The following is a 25,325-nucleotide window of genomic DNA, read 5'->3' on the forward strand; positions in this document are numbered from 1 at the left end:
GGTCATGATCCCAGGGTCCTGGGATCAGGCCCTCCATCAGGCTGTCTGCTCGGCAGGAAGCCTGCTTCTCCCTATCCAACTCCCCCTGCTCGTGTTCCCTCTCTTACTGTGTCTATCTCTGTCAAATAAATAAATAAAATCTTTAAAAAATAAAAATAAATAAAAGTATATTTCCCTTAAAATTGTATTCTAAAAAATAAATAAAAATTTTAAAAAAGGTATATTCTGCAGTTGTTGGATATTTCATCCTATGGATGTCAATTAGGTCAAAGTGGTTGATAGTGTTGTTCAGGTTCTCTAGTGATTATTTGTCTAGTTGTTGTTTTAGTTTCTGAAAGAAGTGGTGGTAGAATCCCCAGCTATGATTGTAGACATATATTTTCCTCACTTTTGTCCTGTAGAAGTTTTCCTCAAGTATTCTGTAGTTCTGTTGTTATGTGTGTATACATCTATGATTATATCTTCCTTATGACTTGGCCCTTAAGGAAAATGAATATCCTTCTTTATCCCTGGTAATACTCTTGTTCTTGAAGTCTACTTTGTCTGAAATTAAAATAGCCATCCTTATGCTAGCTGTTTGCTTCTTTGTCACTTCTATTCTTTTCAGTCATTTGTGGCTTTATATTTGAAGTATGTTTCTCATAGACAGCATATAATGCATTTTACTCAGTCAAACATCCTCTTTTTTTTTTTTTTTTTTAAATTAGGTTCCACACTGGGCATGTGGAGCCCAGTGTAGGGCTTGAACTCAAGACCCTGAGATCAAGAGTCCAACACTTAACTGACTGAGCCACCCAGACACCCCAGACATTCTCTGCTTTTTGATTAAAGTGTTTAGTTCATTTACATCTAATATAATTATTGTAATGAATAGATTTAGGGTCTACCATTTACTTTTTCTAATTGCCACATTTTTGGATTACAATTGCCTTGTTAAAAATTAATCAGATGATTTTTAGTATTCCAATTTCTCTATTTTTAAAATCTGTACCTCTTTCTTTTGTTTGTTACTTTTGCTCCAGTGATTACAATATCCTAAACTTGTCACAGTCCACTTACAGTTAATATTATACCACTAAATGGCTGCCATTTATCCACCTCCCCATCCTCTGTTCTATTGTTGCCATATATCTTACAAGTACATATGTTATAAACTACAAAAGGTAGTATTTGTGCTTTAAATTGCCAGTTTTCTTTTGAAGAAATTAAGAAGAAGGGGGAAAAGGTGATAATGTTTTATATATACTCACATACTTAACATTTTGGTGCTCCTGTTGATCTGAGTTTCCCACTGGTGCCTATGTCCTTCATCTCAATGAATTTCCTTTAGATTACTTTTAGTGCAATTTTCCTAGCAAAAAATTTTCTCCTTTTTTATTTATCTGGAAAATGTCTTTATTTTGCCTTCACATTGTGATGACTGCGTCACTGGATATAGAATTCCAGATTGACGGGTTTGATTTTATTTTATTTTTTTTCTTTCTCTTTTCAGCACATTAAAGGTGTCATTCCAGTGTCTTCTGGCCTCCATTATTTTTGATGAAAAGTCACTCTTATTCCTATTCTTATTCTCCTATATATAATGGGTTATTTTCTCTGTTTTCTTTGAAATTTTTCTCTTTATCTTTTGTTTTCAGCAGTATGACTGTAATGTACCTATATTTAGTTTTCTTTGTATTTATCTTATTTGATGTCTGCTGAGCTTCTTAAATATATAAATTGACATTTTTTACCAAACTTGGGAAATTTTTAGCTATTTTTTCTTCTTAATTTTTTTTTTTTTTTTTAATTTGGACCCATTCTCTTTCTGCTCTTCTGGGACACCAAATAAATCTAAGTAATGGCATTTGGTGTTGTCCCACATTCCACTAAACTTTGCCTGACATTACTTCTCAGCTACTCCACCTTACAAGGTCTGGTTGTACCCTTAGATGAAAAGCTATAAAAATGCAAGTCTCACTCTGCAGTTCCTTTCTTTCAGGGATCAAACCTTTAAATTTCGGACTGCTTTTGGCTACTGTTTGGTGCCTTGAAATTGTTGTTTTTAAATATTTTGTGGACAGTTCCTATCTGTACAAAAGTTAGTCCAACACAAGTTATTCTATTATACCTAAAAAGCTACTGATTATTTTTAAAAAGATTTAGTTTATTTATTTGACAGACAGAGATCACAAGTAGGCAGAAAGGCAGGCAGAGAGAGAGAGGAAAGGAAGCAGGCTCCCTGCTGAGCAGAGAGCCCAATGCAGGCCGGAAAGCAGAGGTTTTAATCCACTGAGCCACCCAGGCACCCCAAAAAGCTACTGATTTTTAAAATATTTACCTTCTGGCTACCCTACCAAATTCTTAAAATTCCTAAAACTTTTCAAGTTCATAGTTTTAAGGTTGTGTACATTTGGTTATAATATCTGGACATAATGATAATTTTTTTCCTTCTTCAGCTTCTTTTTCTCCAGAACAATACTAATTAGTAGTGGGAATAGCTGACAAACCAATCTTGTTCTTTAATGATAATGACTTTGGTTTTTCAGGCATAAATGTCATATATATATATATATATATATATATATATATATAAAGTAGGTATTCTTTTACTTCTATTTCATACAGTTCTGTCACAAATAGATAATAAATATCATCAGGTGAGGTTTTTGTCATTTATCAACCTGCTTGTATAGATCTCTTTTTTAAACTATTAAATAAATATAATACATCAATAGTATTCAAACATCTTTAAATTCCCAAGATACATTTCATGTTATATTTTAATGTACTGCTAAGTCTGACTTACTAGTACTATACTTAGGATTTTTGTATCTATGTTAACTTTTTTTTTTTTTAAGATTTTATTCATTTATTTGATAGAGGGAGATGCAGTGAGAGAGAGAACACAAGCTGGGGGTGGGGGGCGGGTAGGAGAGGGAGAAGCGGCCTCCCGTGGAGTAGGGAGCCTGATGTGGGGCTCGATCCCAGAATTCTGGGATCATGACTTGAGCTGAAGGCAGACGCTTAATGACAGAGCCACCCAGGTGCCCCTCTATATTAACTTTAAACTGATTCCTTTTTTATGCTCTTTTAGACCTAGGGTTATGCTGGCTTATAGCAAATGATTAAAGAAACATTCTCTTCTTTTTTTTTTTTTTTTTTTAGATTTTATTTATTTATTTCTCAGAGAGAGCATAAGCAGGGGAGTGGCAACCAGAGGAAGAAGGAGGCTCCCCACTGAGCAGGGACCCCAATGTGGGACTCGATCCCAGGACCCTGGGACCATGACCTGAGCTGAAGACAGATGCTTAACTATCTGAGCCACTCAGGCATCCCAAGAAGCATTCTCTTCTGTGCACTGGGATAGTTTATGTTGAATGAGAATGATTTATTATTTAAAAGTTTGAAAGATATCCATACAACTATATGAATCTGAACTGTTTTTTTTTTATAACAATTTGACGAACTTTTCTTCTTTTCCCTAGTTATTAGCTTTTTCAGGATTCAAGTTTTCTATTTCTCATATCAGTTTTAGAAATCTATATTTTTCTTGGCAATTGTTTCATGGCGGTTTTCAGATTTATTTACATTGGCATTTTATTTTGTTTACATAGGCCCTTATTTTTGAAAATAAACTCTCTAAGGGGGAAAATGATACCCAATATAATAAGATGCAGATTATATAAAAGCACGAAGAAGAAAATTAAAACAACTTGAAATCTCACCAACTTTGTGAAATGTTTCCTTATCTTATTAGGATTTCTGTATTTGTTGTTGCTTCCTTTTATTCTGCTTCAGTTCTGTATATTTGTGCTTTCTTTCCCTTTTCCTTGATTGTATATGCTAATACTTTATCAACTTATTGGATTTCCCCCTCACCTCTGAAAACTCGCCTGTTAAATGCTTATTTAGCATTTATACTTTTTTTCATTGCTTTTAAGGTCAGTGGTTTTTAACCACTAAGTTGTACAATGGAACCTTTTTCAAAATTAACGTCTCACATGAAATCACAGTATATAAATAGATAGATAAAAGCCAAGGGCTTGTGATTAAGGCATAGGGGAGGAAGGGAGTTTCCCAGAGTCCCTTTCACTTGATCTGCTCTTTCTCTTCCTTATCAGAGGGTTGTGACTCCATAGACCACTGTTAGCCACTCTTCTGATTTATTAATTCTGCTTTTATCTTTATTGTTTCTGTCTTCCTATTTTCCATAGGCTTGTTTTATTGCTCTTTTCTGATTTCTTGAGTTTGGTGTTTTTAATCTTATTTAATACTGGAAACACTTAAGTCTGTGAATTTGTCAGCACAATGCTGGTTATAACTTTTTTAAAAAATTATTTTTATTAACATATTATTTGCCCCAGGGGTACAGGTCTGTGAATCATTAGGTTTACACATTTCGTAACACATACCATAGCAATACCCTCCCCAATGTCTATAACCCAGACACCCTATTCCTACTGCCCCACCCCCCAGAAACCCTCAGTTTGTTTCCTGAGATTAAGAGTCTCTTATGGTTTGTCTCCATCCTGATCCCATCTTGTTTTATTTTTTCCTTCCCTAGCCCCCCAGCCCCCCGCCCTGCCTCTCAAATTCCTCATATCAGAAAGATCATATAATTCTTTCTCTGATTGACTTATTTCACTCAGCATAATATCCTCTAGTTTCATCCATGTTGTTGCAAATGGCAAGATTTCATTTCTTTTGATGGCTGCATAGTATTCCATGATATATATATACCACATCATCTTTATCCATTCATCTACTGATGGACATCTAGGTTCTTTCCATAGTTTGGCTATTGTGGACATTGCTGCTCTAAATATTTGGGTGCCGTGCCCCTTTGGATCACTACATTTTTATCTTTAGGTATATTATGCCCAGTAGTGCGATTGCTAGGTCATTGGGTAGCTCTATTTTCAACTTTTTGAGGAACCTCCATACTGTTTTCCAGAGTGGCTGCACCAGCTTGCATTCCCACCAACAGTGTAGGAGGGTTCTTCTTCCTCTGATCCTCGCCAACATCTGTCATTTCCTGACTTGTTAATTTTAGCCATTCTGACTGATGTGAGGTGGTATCTCCTTGTGGTTTTGATTTGTATTTCCCTGATGCCAAGTGCTGTTGAGTACTTTTTCATGTGTCTGTTGACCATCTGGATGTTTTTGCAGAAATGTCTGTTATGTCTTCTGCCTGTGTCTTGATTGGTTTATTTGTTCTTTGGGTGTTGAGTGTGATAAGTTCTTTATAGATTTTTGGATACTAGCCCTTTATTTGATACATCATTTGTGAATATCTTCTCCCATTCTGTCAGTTCCTTTGGTTTTGTTGACTGTTTCCTTTGCTGTGCAAAAGCTTTTGATCTTGATAAAGTCCCAGTAGTTCATTTTTGCCCTTGCTCCCCTTGCCTTTGGCAATGTTTCTAAGAAGAAGTTGCTGCGGCTGAGGTCGAAGAGGTTACTACCTGTGTTCTCAAGGATTTTGATGGATTCCTGTCTCAATGTGAGACATTGTGTTTCATCCATTTTGAGTCTATTTTTGTGTGTGGTGTAAGGAAATGGTCTAGTTTCATTTTTCTGCATGTGGCTGTCCAATATTTCCAATACCATTTGTTGAGGAAACATTTTTTCCATTGGACCTTCTTTCCAGCTTTGTTGAAGATTAGTTGACCATAAAGTTGAAGGTCTATTTCTGGGCTCTCTATTCTTTTCCTTTGATCTATGTATCTGTTTTTGTGCCAGTACCATACTGTCTTGATTATTACAGCTTTGTAATAGAGTTTGAAGTCTGGAATTGTGATGCCACCAACTTTGGCTTTCTTTTTTAACGTTCCTCTGGCTATTTGGGGTCTTTTCTGGTTCCATATAAATTTTAGGATTATTTATTCCATTTCTTTGAAAAAAATTGATGGTATTTTGATAGGGATTGCATTAAATGTGTAGATTGTTTTAGGTAGCATAGACATTTTCACAATATTTGTTCTTCCAATCCATAAGCATGTAATGTTTTTCCATTTCTTTGTGTCTTCCTTAATCTCTTTCATGAGTACTTTATAGTTTTCTGAGTACAGATTCTTTGCCTCTTTGGTTAGGTTTATTCCTTGGTATCTTATGGTTTTGGGTGCAATTGTAAATGGGATCGACTCTTTAATTTATCTTTCTTCTGTCTTGCTGAATGCCAGTTAGATAATACTTTATTCAGTCTGTCTTCTTGGTAGGTTGTAATTGTAGTTTTTTATTTCCTCTCTGACCCATGACATATGTAGGAGTGTGTTTTCAATGTCTAGGTGTGGAGGGGTTTGTTTACTCTTTTTAATATTAAGTTCTGATTTTATTTTATTCTTAAACACAGAATTTTTCCTTTAAAACTCTGTAAAACTTTCATCTTCTGATGCTTATTTTGTGGAGAGGCCATTTTGACTCTGTTGTTTGTAGGCAACTAATTATTTTTTTTGTCTGAGTCCTTGAGGGATGTTTTCATTTTCCTTCAATTTTGAAAGTTCAGAAAGATATGTACAGTTGTTGTTCGTTCGTCCTTCCTTCCTTCTATTCTTTTCTTTTCTTTTCTTTTCTTTCTTTCTTTCTTTCTTTCTTTCTTTCTTTCTTTCTTTCAGTTTTAATAGCTTCATCGAGATACAGTTCATATACCATGCAACCTACCCTTTAAAGTGTACAATTCATTGCTTTTAGTATATTTTTGGAGTTTTGCAGTTATCACTACAGCAAATTTTGGATCACTTTCATTATCTCAAGAGAAAACTTGAAATCCTTAGCCTTCACTCCCCAACCTGCAGCTGTAGGCATCCACTAATCTACTTTCTGTTTCTATAGATTTGCCTATTCTGTATATTTCATGTAAATTGATTTATATAATCAATTGGACCTTGTGGCTAGTTTCTCTCACTTACCATAACAATTTCAGAGATTCACCTATATTGTAGCATGTATCAGCATTTCATTTTTTTTATTGGTGAATAATATTCCATTGTATAGATACATCACATTTTATTTATCCATTCATCAGTTGATGGACATTTGGGTTCTTTCCCAAGTGGGAAAGAACATATGGGCTATTAAGAATAATGCTGATGGGGGTGCCTGGGTGGCTCAGTGGGTTAAGCCTCTGTCTTCAGCCCAGGTCATGATCTCAGGGTCTTGAGATCGAGCCCCGCATCGGGCTCTCTGCTTGGCAGGGAGCCTGCTTCTCCCTCTCTCTGCCTGCCTCTCTGCCTACTTGTGATCTCTCTCTGTCAAATAAATAAATAAAATCTTAAAAAAAAAAAAAAAGAATAATGCTGATGGCGCGCCTGGATGGCTCAGTCAGTTAAGCAGCTGCCTTCGGCTCAGGTCCTGATTCTGGAGTCCCAGGATCGAGTCCCGCATGGGGCTCCCTGCTCAGTGAGGAGTCTACTTCTCCCTCTGACCCTCCCCCCTTTTGTTCTCTCTCTCATTCTCTCTCTCTCAAATAAATAAATAAAATCTTTAAAAAAAAAGGAATAATGCTGCTATGAACACTTGTTTTCATTTTCTTGGGTATATATCTAGTAGTGGAATTACTGGGTCATATGGTAACCCTCTCTTTAGCATTTTGAGGAACTGTAAGACTGTTTCACAAAGCAGCGACACCATTTTACATTCCCAACAGCAAAATATGAGAGTCCCAATTTTTCTACATCTTTGACAGCATTCATCTTTTTAAAAAGATTTTATTTATTTCTTTGACAGAGAGAGATCACAAGTAGGCAGAGAGGCAGACAGAGGGAGAGGGGCAAGCAGGCTCCCTGCTGAGCAGAGAGCCTGACTTGGGGCTCGATCCCAGGACCCTGAGACCATGACCTGAGCCAAAGGCAGAGGCTTAACCCACTGAGCCAGCCAAGGCCCTTGACAGCATTCACTTTTGTCCATATGTTTGACCATAGTCATCCTAGTCACTGTGAAGTGCATCTCATTGTGGTTTGGGTTTGGATTTTCCTGATGACAATTGATGTTGATCATTCTTTCACATGCTTGTTGGCCATTGGTATATTTTCTTTAGGTAAATGTTCAGATCCTCTGCTCATTTTGAAATTGAATTGGTTGTCTTTTTATTGTTGAGTTGTAAGCATTCTCTATATATTCTACATATAAATCTCTCATCAGCTATATGATTTTTAAATATTTTCTCATATGGGATGTCTTTTCACTTCTTGTTGACATCCTTTGAAGCACAATAGTTTTTAAATTTTTGATGTCCAATTTCTTTTTTCTTTTGTTGCTTGTTCTTTCAGCATTGCATCTAAGATACCGAATTATGGAAATATTACCTAATCCAACGTCACAAGGATTTATGCTTGTTCTCTTCTAAGAATTTTGCAGTTTCATATTTTACGTTTAGATCTTTGATCCAGGTTGCATTAATTTTTGCATGTTGTGTGAGGTGGGGATCCAACCTCAGTGTTTTGCATGAGGATATTCAGCAGTTCTAGAACCATTTGTTGAAAAAACTATTTCTTTTCCTATTGAATTGTCTGGGCATCCTTGTCAAAAATTTATTGACTATAAATGTGAAGGCCTATTTCTGAAGTTTCAATTTTACTCCTTTGATTTATGTATCTGTCTTTATGCTGGTACTATATTGTCTTGATTCCTGTAATTTTGTAGTAAGTTTTGAAATCAGAAAATACGAATCCTGGGGCTCCTGGTTGGCTCAGTTGGTTAAGCCTCTGCCTTTGGCTCAGGTCATTATCCCATGGTCCTGGGATCAAGTCCCACATTGAGCTCCCTGCTCAGTGGGGGTCTGTTTCTCCCTCTCCCCCTGTCCCTCTCCCTGCCTCCCCCTAATTGTGCTCTTTCTCTCTCACTCCCTACCCCCCCATTCTCTCTCAAATAAATAAATTAAATCTTTAAAAAAAGAAAATGTGAATCCTCCAGAGTTTTTCATTTTCAAAATTGTTCTGGCTATTCTGGGTCCCTTGAATTTTCAAATGACTTTTAGGATTAGTATATCAATTTCTGCAGAAAAGCCAACTGTGATTTTTATAGAGATTCCATTAAATCTTTAGATCGATTTGGGGAATACTGCCATCTTAACAATATTAAGTCTTGGGGTGCCTGGGTGACTCAATTGGTTAAGCGACCACCTTTGGCTTAGGTCATGATCCTGGAGTCCTGGATCGAGTCCCACATCAGGCTTCCAGCTCCACAGAGAGTCTGCTTCTCTCTCTGACCTTCTCCCCCTCACTTTCTCTCTCAAATGAATAAATAAAATCTTTAAAAAACAAACAAACAACAGTAAGTCTTTTCATCTTTGAACACGGATGTCTTTCCATTTATTTAGATCTTTAATTTCCTTCAACAATTTTTTTTGCAATTTTTAGAGTTTAAATCTTGTGCCACTTCTGTTAAATTTATTTCTAATATTTAATTTTGTATTACGCAATTTTAGGTGGACTTTTTCTAATTTCATTTTTGTTTTGTTCATTGTTACTCTATAGTTGTTTTTGTATATTAATCTGGTATTTTGCAAACTTACTGAATCTGTTTATTAGTTCTAGTAGTTTTTTAGTGGGTTCCTAAAAACCCCTTTAGTGGGTTTTCTATATATAATATTGTATAATCTGCAAGTAGAGATAGTTGCACTTCTTCTTTTCTAATCTGGACTATTTTAATTTCATTTTCTTGTGCAATTGCCCTGGGTAGCACCAGCATCATGTTGAGTATACATGGTGAGAGCAGACATCCTTGTTTTGTTTCTGACGCTAGAAAGAAAGGGAAAGCATCAGTCTTTGACCGTTAAGTATGATGTTAGCTATGGGATTTTCTTGTAGCTGCTTTTTATCAGGCTGAGTAAGTTTCCTTCTATTCTTAGTTTGATCTTGAATTTTGTCAAATGCTTTTTCTGCCTCTACTGAGATGATCATGGGGCCCTTGTCCTTTATTAATAGGTGTATTGTTGCATTCATTGAATTTGGGGTAGCGTTTATTTTTATCTTTTAATTCAACTTCCCATCTCCTCATTCTTTAGCCTTCAGAGGATTTTAAAGGCACCCATTAAATGACAAATGCAATACATGTCTCTTGCATTTGTCATTTAATGGGTTCCTTTAAGTAATGTCTTTTGACTACATTACTTCCATGTAACTCTTGGAAGCTGATGGTGGTCTTCCGTGAAATTGTTAATTTTCAAAATTTATACCTCATCAAAAGCACTGGTGTTGGTTATCTAGGGTTTTGTTGTTGCTGCTGTTTGGTGGTGTTGAATGGCATGAATGTAAAACAAATTTTTTACCATGCTTATGTAACCCAACTGTATAAATTCATAACATTATTTTGATAGTGTATGTGACACTGTTGTATATGGTATGCACTGCTTTTGGAGGTGGGAAATTTTGACTGTGTCATTTATATACTTTTTAGGGACAATAACCTTTTTTTGCATAATAAAGTATGTAGCTGGTGTTTCTGGCAATTGTAATCATTATCAATGTACTTTGCCTTTGAAAATATCTAGATGCCCCCCACTTCTTTCAACATAACATGATTTGTTTCATATTATATATTTCTATCATGTCCCTATTTTACAATATATGTTCACGTTAATTGCAGTTTCCTTCTCTTGGACACATTTTTCTTTTCCATGTGAGTTCCTTCACTTGGTTGCATTGTCATTTTCATTGATGATGCATTTGCCAATTAATTTTTCTTCTTTGAATGCCTGCCCTTTTTGTTCCTGACTTTGTAGTTCAGCTCTATTTTTTATTTCAGCTCTATTTACTGGTGTTTCTTTCTCGCTTCTGTTGGCCTGTGACCTTCTATGACTGGTTTGTAATATTTATAGGGTTAGGAGATTGACAGTCTCTCCTCTGCCATCAGAGATAATGAATATTTTCATGTTTCTTTGAAATGGTTTAGAAAATGGTTATTTTTTGTGATTAGTAAGTGCATTAGCATCCCAAATTTATAGCAAGGTCTTGGATCATCAGAAGACATCGCTTAGAGTCCTACTCAAAGTTTTATTCATTTCTTATTAAGGTAAAATATACATAACATAAAATTTATTGTTTTAACCATTAGTAAATATGCAGTTCTGTGGTATTAAGTACATTTACATTGCTTTGCAACTTTAAAATTTTTAAACAGAAAATAATACCCATTTCTTAATCCTTCAGATTTTCCTATTTCTCCCTTAATACTTCTTTTCTGTTGATCAACTTTCTTTTTCTTTTAGATGCTGAGGAGTTTTTGGGGGAAGGTTTGCGGAATGAAAATCTTAGTGCTACTGCGAGGGACCACAGAGACCACATTCTACGGGGCTTCCAGCAAGTCAAAACTAGGTTTGTATAAACTGGGTCCATTTCGTGTCAGCTTTGAAAGAATTCATAGTCAGTAAAATCTACTTTCATAGTGTATCAATTAACCAGGCAGGACACACTTACCATAGTTCTTTATCCTTGACAGAGACTTAATAAATTTTTACCGAGTTGAATTGGAGGTAGGTTAGTGTAGTTAGCTTACCAAAATAAAAACATTTTCATAATTATGTATCTTATGATAATGAATCTACTTTTAGCTTTAGATTGTTATGTTCATCTTTATTAAATGTTTTTGCAAAATGTGCGAAAAGCTAAACATTTATTCTTGTCCAAACTACCAAAGGGAAGATGTTAGGCAGTTAGAGAGAATTGATTTTTTTTAAGGATTTTTTTAAAGATTTTATTTATTTGACAGACAGAGATCACAAGTAGGCAGAAAGCCCCATCCGGGGCTTGATCCCAGGATTCTGGGATCATGACCTGAGCCAAAGGCAGAGGCCTTAACCTACTGAGCCACCAGGCTCCCTGAGAGAATTGAGTTTTGTTATAATTTTTGGTTCTGATTTACTTCCACAACTCCTTCCCTGATAGAAAGCTTGAACCATACTTAGTTGATTCTTTGACCATATTGGAATGTTTTAGTCTCAACTGGCTTGGAGTATCATACTCACTGATTTTTTAAAATAAGAGGTCCTGACCTAATTTGTGCCTTTTAGAATGTGAGCATCTGGCAGATACATATACTTTCTAGGGAGAGAAAAATAAAATAAAATTTTTCTTTTATAATATATTTCCTGGCCACTTTTTGCTTGAGTTACAGCAACTGAACGAGAATTGGGGATAAGTTGAATGTAATTTTAAGCTTTCTCAACCCTATGGCAACATGGTTCGGAATGTTTGGACTAAGCACTCTTGGAAAAGAGAGAACATCTTTAGGGTTATGACTGGGATTTAATTTGTGTGCCTGACTGATCTGAGCATCTACATTAGAAACCTCACTGAAACTCCTTAGAAGCAGGGAATTTTGTCTTTTGGAAGGGCACAGCCAGAACCTATTCCCTCCAGAAATGTGAGACAACCTCACAAGATGCCCTGCTGGATCTTAATCGATCTTTCCTGCTGGCTAATTAAGCGTCACTTTTACTCAGCAACTGGGGACTCTGTAATTATCAGCCTGGGTTGCCCTGAATAATTGAAACAAACAGAATGCAGAAGATGGGAGCTTTTTGCAGAAGTGAGAATATCTATAATTTTTGGTATGCTGGAAGAGTGTTTAAAACAAACTTCTCCATAATGTTACTTTATCAGTAGACACATTTAGGCTTACTTGTGCATCTGAAGCCTTAGTAACCCATAGAATTTATTTTCACAAGTCGACCTTTGTATTACAAGATTATTATAAGGATTGCCTGAGGAATAAAGGTGGCATTATTTCAAATTGCGTGAGAGGGAGAGGGATGCCCAAAATACAATTGTATGATGGTGGTGTTGCTGGTATAAGTCTGCGATAAGGAATGCAAATGCTACTGCATCTTTATGAACAAATATACGACGAGGAGGAATTCTTCTTTCTCATATTTGTACCACAGTGTTTGGAAAGGGCTAAATTTCAATCTGAAATTGGTAATAAAAGGTGTTGGGTTTTTTTGTTTTTGTTTTTTTGTTTTTGGTAACTCGTTGTTATCAATTGCATATCACTTCTTAGTCTTCTTTTTAAATGCACACACACACCCCCATGCACACAGAAAGAAGCTGTGTTTGTTATGGGATGGGAGGCTTCCTTGTTCTCAAAGAACTTGCTGTGTGGTTTGTGGGATAGAATTCAGGAAATAATCAGCAGGAGCTTTAGGAAACATCTGATGGGAGCTTTCTGTTCATTGATTTGTTGCAAGAAAGATGACACTTTATTTAGAATTTCATAATTATCAGATCACGGAGGAAATGAGGAGCCAGAAATTAGATACTGTATCAGAAAATGGAAAAATGAGGCTTTTCTTTGGCAAGCTGTTTGAAATTGCCTTACATCCACCCATTCAATCATCATCTGGTTAATGTAACCCTTGTTTTACTGAATGCTCTTCTTCAGCCACATTGCTTCTGTAGTCCTGTTTATGGCTGGTCAGCATTCTATACTATATGTATTGGTACTGAAAGCTTGTACAATACCAGCCACATTTACTCTTGTTGTATGACATTGTATCTTATGCCAAAAAGCCAGGTGTGAAAAGAAATTTGGAAATCATCAAACTTGAGAGTTAAAATGTATATAGCAAGTTGCTGTGTAACATGGAAAGAACCACTGAAAGTGTTTAAAAAGTTGTATTAAAGCAAGGATATTTTAGGGTTTGGTACATTTTGGGGGATAGGAACCTATCTAAAATTATGATTTGACACTTCCGGGCTTACTTGAAGGTAGGTATGAAACCTGAAGCAGGAAATCTGAGAAAGCCAGTCCGTAGATATAAATACTATGTGTATACACACACACACACACACACACACACAGACACACTCCCCCCCTACACATACACACAACTTTCCACTCTATCTTTATTATTTTCTTGCTTTAGTTCCTCTAATTCTTTCCTCAAGTTGAGCTGCTTGAGAAGGAAGAGGGTAGACAATAGTGAAAATAGCACTGCCTCTGATTCTTGGTAAACTCTGGAGGCTTGGCCGTAATTTTTATGGTGACTCAGAATTCAGTGGTGTTCGCCACGGCTATGGAATTGCCAAAAGTCGAAGCATCTGACTCCATCACAGTTGCTATAATGTGCCATTTGCCACCTTTCTGTTGTTTAGTGTGACTAACCCCAGGAAATGAGAGTTGTGTCAAGAGTCATGGATGTCCTCCAAGGGCCCCTCTGTTTTTCAGCACAAGTAGCTTAGCTGTTCTCTTTCCTCCCAGACTTAAAAAACAAACAAACAAAAATCGTATCTGTATCTCTATCTACATACTAGTTTTTTTTGTTGTTGTTGTTTTGTGTGTGAGTTTTGTTTATTTTGTTTTTTGTTTTTTGCTTTCATGGATCACCAGTGAAGGATAATGTATACCATGTAAGGCAAAAAAAAAAAAAAAAAAGTTAATTCCTGTGATTCCAAGGAAGTGAAGATGTTTTGTAGTATTCCATGTCCTGAGCTGTGATATTTATTGTTCTTCTTCCAACAGTCTCATTTAAACCTTCTTCTTAAAATCTAACAGCTTTCACATTCTGAGTCCAAGTTTTCATTGAGCTCTTCAGAGAAGAATTAGGATGAAAGCCAGGCGCAGGCTCCTCCTGTTTTATTACGGTGGTCACTGCAGGATCAGCGCCAGATGTGGGACACTTGGAATGAAGCAGACAGGAGCAGCCCTTAGACGCTTGATAGCCGCCTCATGCATTTGCAGAAACAGTCGAGCATTTCTTAAAAGTTTCATTCTGGGGAGGCCATCTGACAGCAAGAATACCTTGAGAGTGGGGGAAGGAATGAAGAAAATAGAATATTTTTATTACTGAGGTAGGAATACATTCTTTCTTGATGGCCTGTTTTGGAACAACTAGTCGTTTATGCTCACTGTTGGAAGTGAAGGCCAGAGCCAATGGAAACAAACTTGGAGTATTGTTTCCTTCTGTGAAACTTAACGGAGCTCCAAAAAGAGACAGGTAGATTTATGGCATATTGAAAGGGAACGAAATCAAGAAATAACTTTCTGTAATAGGATTATGGCACAAACCCACAAAACCCAGGACGTTTAATGTACAGGCTGAAAGAGTATCTTGAACGTGTCTCATTGTGGGTGGCTAGTGTATGGCTCTACATGAAACATGATACTTTAATATAAATATCATAAAAACAATTCCGTTTTCTTTGGGAAGTTCAAGTTTTTCTTTCTAGCCTAACATGGATTTAACTTTAAAGCAGAATTTAGCTTAAGAAGGTATCATCAGTGACACCTGGGTGGCTCAGTCAGTTGAGCACCCAACTCTTGATTTCGGCTCAGGTCATGAAGTCAGGGTCATGAAATCAAGCCCCATGTTGAGCCCCTCATCAGGCTCTGCACTCAGTGTAGGGGGGGGTCTGCTTGAGATTCTCTCTTCCCTTAGCCCCCTGCCCTAACCCCCCACCCCTGCCCTCTCTTTTTAAAAAACAATGTATCACCAGATGTCTTTGTTTTATAGGAAGAGAGACAAAAAGTCTGACACAACTCTTGGAAGTAAGAGTTTCAAAATAGTGTTCTGTTAATATCATTACCATTAATTTCATAGAGGGCTTGACTTTTCATAAGTGCTGGTTATTGAGCTTAAATACCACAAAAGAAAACATTCAAATGAAGCATGCTTGAAGAGAACTAAGGTATAATGTGCTATTAACACATTTGTTTTACTTGTGATTTTAGTTATTTGCTCATAACATCTTTCTGATGTTTCATTCTACCTACGCTGGAGTTTTAGTGCCAACTCAGAAAAAGAGAGAGGAGGAGATACTTGTACAATCCATCTAAGTTTCAATAGCTCTGAAAAGACTCAAAAGTCATAGCAATAATTTGACCATATCTTGAAGGTTAATAATTCATTTCTTCCTTTCTCAGTCCTATCCCTGCTTTCCATCCTTAAACCAAGAAAGAAAACAACCCCGCAGCAAATTCAGGTCTATCACCGATCAGTTGTATGCCAAATTCCTGTACTAGTGTTCTGTTATTCAGTGAATGTATATTGAGAGTTCACAACTGTGTTAAAAGATTTTGGGGGATACACTTATCTGGCAGTGAGGGGTTATATTTAGTGTTCTTTGAGTCTGAAATGCTCTGCAGGTGAGACTGATAGGATATTTCCCACTTCTGGTCTCTTGGCTTAACCTGGAAAGGAAGGTCATCTTGGGTTTGGTGCCAGATCCAAGATTAAATTGATCCATTTTTTCCCCTTTTATACTGGGTTATTGTGATACGAGTGGGCAGAAGCTTCTCCCTTTGGTTATCCTAAAAATATTTTATATAAGTAACTCTGGTATATAATAATATTTTAGAAGTTTTTCATGGTAAATAACAGGTAGGGTTTTTTTTAAAAGACATTAAAAAAACATGGATGAATAAATTTTATTAAAAATTCTAAGTACTGATCTCTTTAAACAGAATAATATGGTCTATCAAGAGTGAAAGGAAGGGGCGCCTGGGTGGCTCATTGGGTTAAAGCCTCTGCCTCCGGCTCAGGTCATGATCCCAGAGTCCTGGGATCGAGCCTCGCATCGGGCTCTCTGCTCAGCAGAGAGCCTGCTTCCCTTTCTCTCTTTGCCTACTTGTTATCTCTGTCCAAAAAAAACCTTAAAAAAAAAAGAGTGAAAGGAATTTTGAAATGTGACCTAGGAGGCAGGCAAGTGACCTTGCACCCTTCAGGTTGGACTAACCCACTAGAATAGTAAGCTGAGCACACTCTTTAGCCATGTAGTTAGGTCACTGAAATTTGCTTTACTCCTGATAGAATTACAGCCATTGTTATCGCTTGAGCACATTCCTATTATCTACTCAATATGGATTTGTCCTGAAAGGTCTCAGAAAATCCTGTGTCAACTTTTTAATACAGGAAGCTTGTCTATTTGTCTATAAAGAGAGGTTCCTAATTCATGCCTTGTGTCTAAAGATCATTTGTATGAAATCCCCGTCTTCATTTTATCATGATTGCTTTGGCCTTGATTTTAAGTTTCATTTTATCTGGATTTTAAGTTTCATTTTATCTGGAGCTAGTCTTTTATTCCAGCACTGCACTATTTCCTCTGCTTATGGAAAGCCGCTGTGGGCGACAAAAATGCCTCCCAGTATTCCTCTATCTGTGGATTTCCAGGGACCTTGTGGTGGGTGTGGAGCCTTCCTGATCGTGGTTTTTCTCTAATTTGCTTGTTTTCTCTTATTTCGGATATAGACCTACCCTGTAGCCCTTCGTGAAACTAGAGCAAAGGGGAGAAAAATATAAGAGCACTGGGTCAGCTGTCAGGAGCCAAACTCTTTGTTCTGATGTTATTTCTATAACCCTGACTGATCGAATTGAAGATTCCCCTAACGATGATCTTACGTTTTCTTTGGAAGTTGAGTCCCCCAACATGTTTGTTGGAATTACTTTTTTCCCAAGTGTTACAAAAATAAAAACATGACCAACCAAAGTTTGACACCTCTGTTTGATTTCTTTTATGGTGTTGCTATGATTGTTTTTTAATTTGGAAAATGATACAGGAAATTTCATTTCCTTGGGATTTTATTTTATTTCACGATTCTATTGAAATCGAGTTGGGCTTAAAGTGGGTTTTTATAATAGCACCATGTGAATCATTTCTTCTTTGGAAGGCAGATCTTCTCCCCCACTGTGTAGCCTCATCTAGTCTCCCCAAAGTGCAGTGCTAGCAGGGTTGGTAATGAAATGCAGTCCTACTTATCACGCTCAGCAAAGGGCTCAGAGAAGACGGGGGAAAAAAATCAATCCCACAGGAACTTCTCGAGTGCTAGATATCCATATTTAACCCCCATGCATTTAAAATGGAAATGAGATATCTTAGGGTTTTAGTTTTTGATTTACACAAGATGTCACTGCCTCCTTGGCAATGGGAATATTTTACAGACCAACTGCTGACCTGTTTGGGAAGATCTTAGCCTATCGCCCCAGGTCCAATGTAGTTTCTTCATATTTCTTTCAAAACTCTCAGCAGTGTTTTGCAATAGCTTTGATTCTTCAGGCTTCAAAGCATGCCCCTTCCAGGGCCAATCCTCTGAAAGAGAGAGAGAGGAAGAAGAAAAAAAAAAAAAAAGGAAGATCAGTGTAGGGGAACAAACAGCTCATAAAGGACAGACAGCTCTCTCTCTGTGGCAGCTCTTACTGTAGTCAGTTATTAGGGAGTTTACAAATCAGTGATACCAGGGCTTCCCAAAGCCAAGAAAACTCCAATTTGATATTAGTACTTTGTTGCCAAATTTGTTCCTAAGGTCACCTAGTCTTCAAAAGACCAGCTTCGGATTGTTGTATTGTAGATACACTGTGGCTTATTTAAGATGTATTATTATTTAATGCTCCAACTCAAGTGCCCTCTTGAGTTTGTGAGCCTTGTTGAGGTTCTCATCATAATTTACAGAAAACTCTATGTCCACATAATCTCCAGTTAGCTATTTCTCTAAGTTATATTAGTGAGTGTCTCTCTCTCATTTGTGAATTCTGCCATAACCCACAAGGTCCATTTTGCAGTTTAGTAACTGACACTAGAAAGTGTCTATCGAGTGTCCTTGTGCTTTTTTGTTGGTGAGAGATCTGGGATATAAGAAATTACTCAAATTAATAGAATTAATAAAAGATTAGGATTTAGAATTTTAATTGGTTGTTTAGTCCACTTAGCTAAGCCATTACAAAAAATGAATTGGCATCTTTCAAAAGATTATTGGTTTAAAGAACTGTAACAAATACTGAAGTTTAGTCAATTATATATGCATACTAAAATGGTTATGGATGGAGTATACTCATGTCTAATGTATTCCAATTTATTTTGGAATGCATCAAAAAAAAGATGGATGGGTGGATGGATGGATGAGTGCATAGATGCATGGATGGATGGATGGAACAAATGGATGGATGGATATGTGATAAAGCAAATATAACAAAATGTGAATCATAGAGGCTAAGCTGTAGGTATATATGGAGTTCTTTCCATTTTTATGCATATTAGAAAATTTTTGTAATAAATGTTGCAAAAATATTTTTTGTTTGACTTCACACTTCAAAAACCATGGATTTCATTCACTGTGGTTTCAGAAAACCATAGACTTCCTCAATTTGTAAATCTAATAAACATATTTGGGTTTTTTTTTTTTTTAAAGATTTTATTTATTTATTTATTTGACAGAGAGAGACATGGTGAGAGAGGGAACATAAGCAGGGGGAGTGGGAGAGGGAGAAAGCAGCCTTCTTGCCGAGCAGGGAGCCCGATGTGGGGCTCGATCCCAGGACTCTCGGATTATGACCTGAGCCGAAGGCAGGTGCCTAACGACTGAGCCACTCAGGCACCCTATTTGGGGTTTTTAAGGGTGGTAATTTTTCTAGGAATAACCTTACTATTTTTGTTACTTTAAGTGAACTAAAGGATGATCTTTCAGTTTGTTATTCTTGATATAACTAGCTACCTTTTATATTTCTTTAAAACTTCTAGGCCAGCAATTATGGAGTGCTAAAATTCAATTCAAGCATTCTGCCCAGGAGATTCTGAAATTTTGATTTTTTTTAAGGAAAGGCAATTTCTGACTTTTCTCATAAATTTGATAAAAGGAAAGCTAATATGAGATTGGTAGTCCAGTAGGAAATGGAACTCAATTTTACATTTTTAAAATCACTTTATGGTATTAAAAATGACAGAGGTTAGAAACAAAGCTCTTATTCTTTTATTGAACTAGAATTGAAAGTGGCAGAAAATCATTTTGGCCCTAGTGCAGTAAATGTTATCACTAAAACATGTTCAGGGGATATTAGGATAGTCTCTCAAGCACTGGAGACAAAAGTTCACAGAACAAGAACTGATTTTTCTGTCCTTATCTTGAAATTATTAGATGTACAGGAGATGAAAGTATCTTAGCTCTAAGAGGACAGGGAATGGAGTATGTGTTGAAAATGATAATGTCTCCATTCTGGAGAGAGGTGAAATGGAGAGTGTGTGGTGGAATGGGTGTCTCAGCAGTGACAGGCATGATGGAGGGAGTCCACGGGGCTGGGGAGCCAGCACCTGAACCAGTCCCAGGACTAGGGAATCCAGAACCAGAAATAATTATACTTATGCAAAATTGTGAGCTGATGATGAAATAAAAAGCTAGGGGTTTTATTCATTAAAAGAAGAACTGTTTGAAGATTTTTGTTTAATGGGGAGTTTAAACTGGAGCTGTCAGCAGCTACTTTATTTTGAGAATCCAATAGGAGAGAAATTTTAAGTCCATGTGGGAAAAACCAATCATTTTTGAGTGTGCAGTGTGATTATTCTTCAGAATTTTGTGTAAATGGAGCAGGTTGGTAGGCATATGTTTGCTGATCCTACAATGATTAAAATTCAGAATAAGTAAGGCTCTTGTGAAATTGAGTTTTCAGGTTCCAGCCAGTATTCTATACTGCCATATGGCATAACTAGAATTAATTGCTCTTCCCAGTCTCTTATTCTTTTACTGAATATCTAGGTGCCCTGTTTGAAATATTAGAGGTTCCACAGAAGTATTTAATCACATGAGATAGATGTTTGACATGTTCATGAAAGCAGTGTATGTAGCTAATAGTTGGTTGGGAGAAAAAGCCCTTTGTGAGGTTTTCTATCCCTTCCCCACCTTTTTATTAGAAAAATGCATGGGTAGGAGAATTAGCAAGGAAAAGAGGGAAGCTTCTCAGGACTTCACAGGTCAGTGTAGATAGAAAAGGTGAAGCAAAGACTCTTTTTGCTAGAGTCTTTAGCTCCTTGGTAACCCAAATGTGTCCCATGGGCCAGCAACATCAGCATCACCTGGAAACTTGTTAGAAATGTAAAATCTCAGGCTCCGTTGAACAGATCTACTGAGTCACAATCTGAATTTCCATAAGATCCCAAGGTTATTCATGTTTGAGAAGCACTGCTCCAACACATACTTTTAATTTCATTTCAAATTCAGTTTCTCAGAACTCAAGAGTACATATTTTGGGAGATTATTAACTGCTTAAAGGCATGGATGATCTTATTTTAATTAAAAAAAAAAAAAAAAGGTCTGGGGCGCCTGGGTGGCTCAGTGGGTTAAGCCTCTGCCTTCGGCTCAGGTCATGATCTCAGGGTCCTGGGATCGAGCCCCAAATCGGGCTCTCTGCTCAGCAGGGAGCCTGCTTCCTCCACCACCCCCCTACCTCTCTCCCTACTTGTGATCTCTCTCTGTCAAATAAATAAGTAAAATCTTTAAAAAAAAAAAAAAAGGTCTAGCAAGGTGTTGGCATATGGTATGAACTCAGCAATGTGAGTCCAATGAATGGCGGTGGGGAGACTGTTACAACTAAAAACTGAGTTTTGGGGTACTAGGCTAAAACGTAAAACAAGAGACCCTCTTATTAGGAAATTTACTATCTGGTAGCTGGCCCCACATATTCTTTTCCAAAGATAGGATGCTTTCTTTTTACCAAATGTTAGGGGGTACAGGACCTTTGCAGACATGGTTCCCATCTCTTCATGTATCTCCTGTGATAGTATCTCTCTAACATTCTGTGAGAAAAAAGTGACCAGACTGCTGACCCTACACTGGCATTCCACAGAGCGTGAATGCCAGTCATTGCCTCCATCTCTGTAAGCTGTCACCAGCCCTCTGCTTCTGGTCATCCCCCTCCCTACTCAGTTCGGCATGTCCTTGTCTCTGCCATCTCTCATCTCTCCTGAGGACTTCTCCTCTAGCCCTTTCCCCTGTGTTTCTTAGGATCCATGTCTTCTTATAATGAAATTGCACCGCATCCTCAACCACTGTGCTCCATCTCTGCCTCGGGAACACTCAGCTCTGCCGCAGGACAGTTTTGCTTGCAGTCATCTCACGTAGAATGTTCTTCCTTTCTGGAAGTGCTGTCAGCATTCTAGCTCCTTGCTGCCACGTCTAAACTTTTCCCATTCAATCCTAACCCTTTTGAGATGTGGCTACATGGCTTTACAGTTTTCTGCCCCTCTGTTATCTTTTGTTTTTTAATTTTATTTATTTATTTGAGATAGAGTGAGAGAGAGCACGAGCCAGGGGACTGAGGGAGAGGGGAGAAGCAGGCTCCCCACTGAGCAGGGAGCCTGATGTGGGTCTCTATCCCAGGACCCTGAGATCATGAGCTAGGCTGAAGGCAGACACTTAACAGACTGAGCCACCCAGGTGCCCTCCCTCTGTCATCTTTTGAGATCACGCTCCTCCGCATGCTATTTGAGGACTAAAGCAATGCCTCACAGTTACCATCTTTCCTTCTTTGTTATCACTACGCCCTAGAACTCTCTCTTTCTTAAATTTAGTTTCCTCCCCCCGTTACAACTTTCCTTCATCATAGAAATATGCTCAAATCTCTCCTAATATATATATTTTTAGATTTTATTTATTTGAGAGAGAGAGCATGATTGGGGGAGAAGCAGAGTGAGAGGGACAGGCAGACTCCACACTGAGCTTGGAGCCAAGTGCAGGGCTCGATCCCATGACCCCGAGATCATAACCTGAACCTAAATCAAGAGTGAGTCGCTTAACCACTGAGCAACCCAGGCATCCCAAATCTCTCCTAATAGTAAGAAAAACATTATATCCTACACAGTGATTCTCTTTCTAGCGACTATTCTGTATCTTTTTTTTTTTTTCTTTACAGACAGAAGGCTAGATTAGCCATTTCTGGTTTCCTCTTCTCTGGTCACTCCTCATTCCTCCATCATCTGGCTTCTGCTCTTATCAATTAGAGAGTTACCAGTAACTCTCCAACTGTCACCTCCAGGGGACCTTTTCTACTTACCCCGTCTCCCTGTGGCATCTGACATTGTTGATAGCTTCCTTTTCCTCAAAAAGTTAAAACAAACAAACAAACAAACCCAACTCTCTGTTCATTCCCATGATAATAGTCCCTCCTGGTTTTCCTTCTTCCTTGCATTTATACATTCTTTTTTTTCCCCCAAGCTCGTGCTTGGGCTCATTTTTCTGCCCTGTCCCTTGAGCCTTGCCCCTCAGGTTTGTCTCTGTCCTCACCACTTCTTCTCAGGCAGTTGCTCCCATCACAGCTCTACGACCTCCTCTCTGGCTCCACAGCTCAGAGGCAGTCCTCTGGGCACGCCTTCAGACAGCATACGGGAGAGCTCCTCTTGGGTGTCAGAGATCTCAGCGTTCACAAAGCTGGGCAGACCCTGCTGGATGTGTCCCCAGCAGGCGCTCTCCATTCTTCCTTGACGATAGAACCGTACCAGCCTGGGGATGAGTCATGGTTTGGAAGCCACGACAGACTTTTGATAGCCTCTCGCAGGGAGACGGCAGTACTCCCTTGAATGCAGTAGTCGCCTTAAGATACGACTCCGTTCTACGGCGTTAGAGCAGAAATGCCACAATAGTCTAGACCCTTCATGTCACTCTTGGGCCCCTACATCAACCCTGGAATCAGCTGTCTCCAGACCTGTTTTGAAGGAAAAATAAGCTTTATTTAAGCCCATGTCATTGGGTGTTCCGTTACTTACAGTCAGAAAAATGCTGACTGTCCAGAACTGATCCTGCTTAGCCCTAACGCCTAACTCTGCTTTCCCTAGGCCCAGGCTCCCAAGGCAGAGTCGTGGGTGTCCTTCCTGGCTTCTCTGTCTTTGCTCCCCAAGCCATCAACAAGCCTATTGATTCTTTATCCTAAATCTGTCTTCTCCTCTCCCTTTGTCACTGGCTACACTGCCACCTCCATAAAGTCTTACTCAGGGCATTGCAAAATTCTCCTTTCTGGTTCTCTGTCTCAAGTTTCTCCCTGTTCCAGTTTATTCTGTTCTTCCATTCTGTTGACAGGCAAACCTAAAAATAAATAAATAATTTAATCATGCATATTATAGAAGATTCATTGATGTGGAATGATAAGATATACTATAAATGAAAACGTAGGTTAAATATATATGTAAAAACCTCAGAGAAAAATGTCTCTAGAAAACCCACCAAAATGTTTTATTTAAGTTCATGTATATAAGTACTCTCTATACCTAACGTGGGGCTTGAACCCCTGACCCCCCAGATCAGGAGCCACATGCTCTTCCAGTTGAGGCAGCCAGGCGCCCTGCCCCCACCAAAATATTAATGATGATAATCTCTGGAAAGTGGAGTTTGAGTAATTTTTAATTTCTCCTTTTTGTTTATTTGTATTTTCTAGCTCTGCAGTGATTATTTATTTAATCCTAAATCATTGAGATCAGAGCCCTTCCTGTTTAAAAAGGGACAGAGATTAAATAGTGAAAGCGTATTTGGTTTCCAGGTGGGTAAGGAGTTGGAACTGTGAGGAAAGGAGATGTAGAAAGGGGAAACTAGGCTCTAATTGTGTTGTGAAGCATTGGGTCACTCCTGTGCAAATAAACAGCTGTGTGTGAGATGTTTTCCTCTGTGCCAAACATACACACTCATAAATGCGCATGAAAGCCATATGAAATACAGCAGTCCTCGGAGTAATTTATGATGATTTTGTTAAAATATGTATTTTTTTTTAAATAAAGGAAGTTCACTCTCGAGGTCTTCATTAGATGAGGTATCACTGACTGAGAACAACTTTCATTTCTTAGATATTATCCTTTTGAGCTGCACTGAACTGACACAGGCTGAATCCTTCATTAGAAAAGGATTATCTACACTCTGTGTGACTATCTAATAAAACATTTGTGTTTGTGGGACTAGTTTCCCGAAGCGATGGTGCTTGAGTAAACCATTCACTTCCTCCTTCTCAAAACATCAGTCATCATGATTGATTTTTATGTTGGTCATAAAGAGAAATGGAATCACCTAAGAGCAGGGTGAGGATTACAAACCGGAAGAAGTTAATTTACTCAACAAATATGTGTTGGTTATTTGTTTACTCTTTGTTGGGCATCATGCCAGGCAATCAAAAGTGTCACATATCATATAGCCCTGTTTTTCAAGAAGTTTTCGGGCCACTGAGCAGCCAGACTCATGACCCGAGCCAGCATGGAGACCACTGCTCATAGATGCCTTCTCTAGAAGGTCTGAGATATCTGGTTCCCATTTGTTATATAGCTTTTCACCATTTAGAAATGTATTTAGGCTCAACAGCTTCTTTTAAAATACAAATTCACCTGGAGGGTTAAGAGACTTCTGGGTGTACATTAACTGTGTTGAATGGTTTTCTTCTAATTTTTGGTTAAGATGAGAGTGCTGAGAGGGTACCTGCGTGGCTCAGTGGGTTAAAGCCTCTGCATTCGGCTCAGGTGATGATCCCAGGGTCCTGGGATTGAGCCCCGAATCGAGCTCTCTGCTCAGCAGGGAGCCTGCTTCCCCCTCTCTCTCTGCTTGCTTGTGCTCTCTCTCTGTCAAATAAATGAATAAATAAAATCTTAAAAAAAAAAAAAAGATGAGAGTGCTTAGGAAAT

The 25,325-nt window shown here is 37.9% G+C and overlaps 1 protein-coding gene across 1 annotated transcript in view; it reads left to right on the top strand.

The window, feature by feature from the left end:
* Nucleotides 1-25,325, top strand: part of SKAP1 (src kinase associated phosphoprotein 1) — a 275,793-nt gene that overhangs the window by 21,479 nt on the left and 228,989 nt on the right. The window contains exon 2 of the mRNA XM_032871373.1: nucleotides 11,186-11,291. Within this exon, the coding sequence (XP_032727264.1) occupies nucleotides 11,186-11,291 (106 nt within the window). The remainder of the gene's footprint in view (nucleotides 1-11,185; nucleotides 11,292-25,325) is intronic.

The sequence above is a fragment of the Lontra canadensis genome, unplaced genomic scaffold, assembly GCF_010015895.1.
Source record: "Lontra canadensis isolate GAN:19392208 unplaced genomic scaffold, GSC_riverotter_1.0 scaffold43, whole genome shotgun sequence".
In the NCBI taxonomy this organism is placed as follows: Eukaryota; Metazoa; Chordata; class Mammalia; order Carnivora; family Mustelidae; genus Lontra; species Lontra canadensis.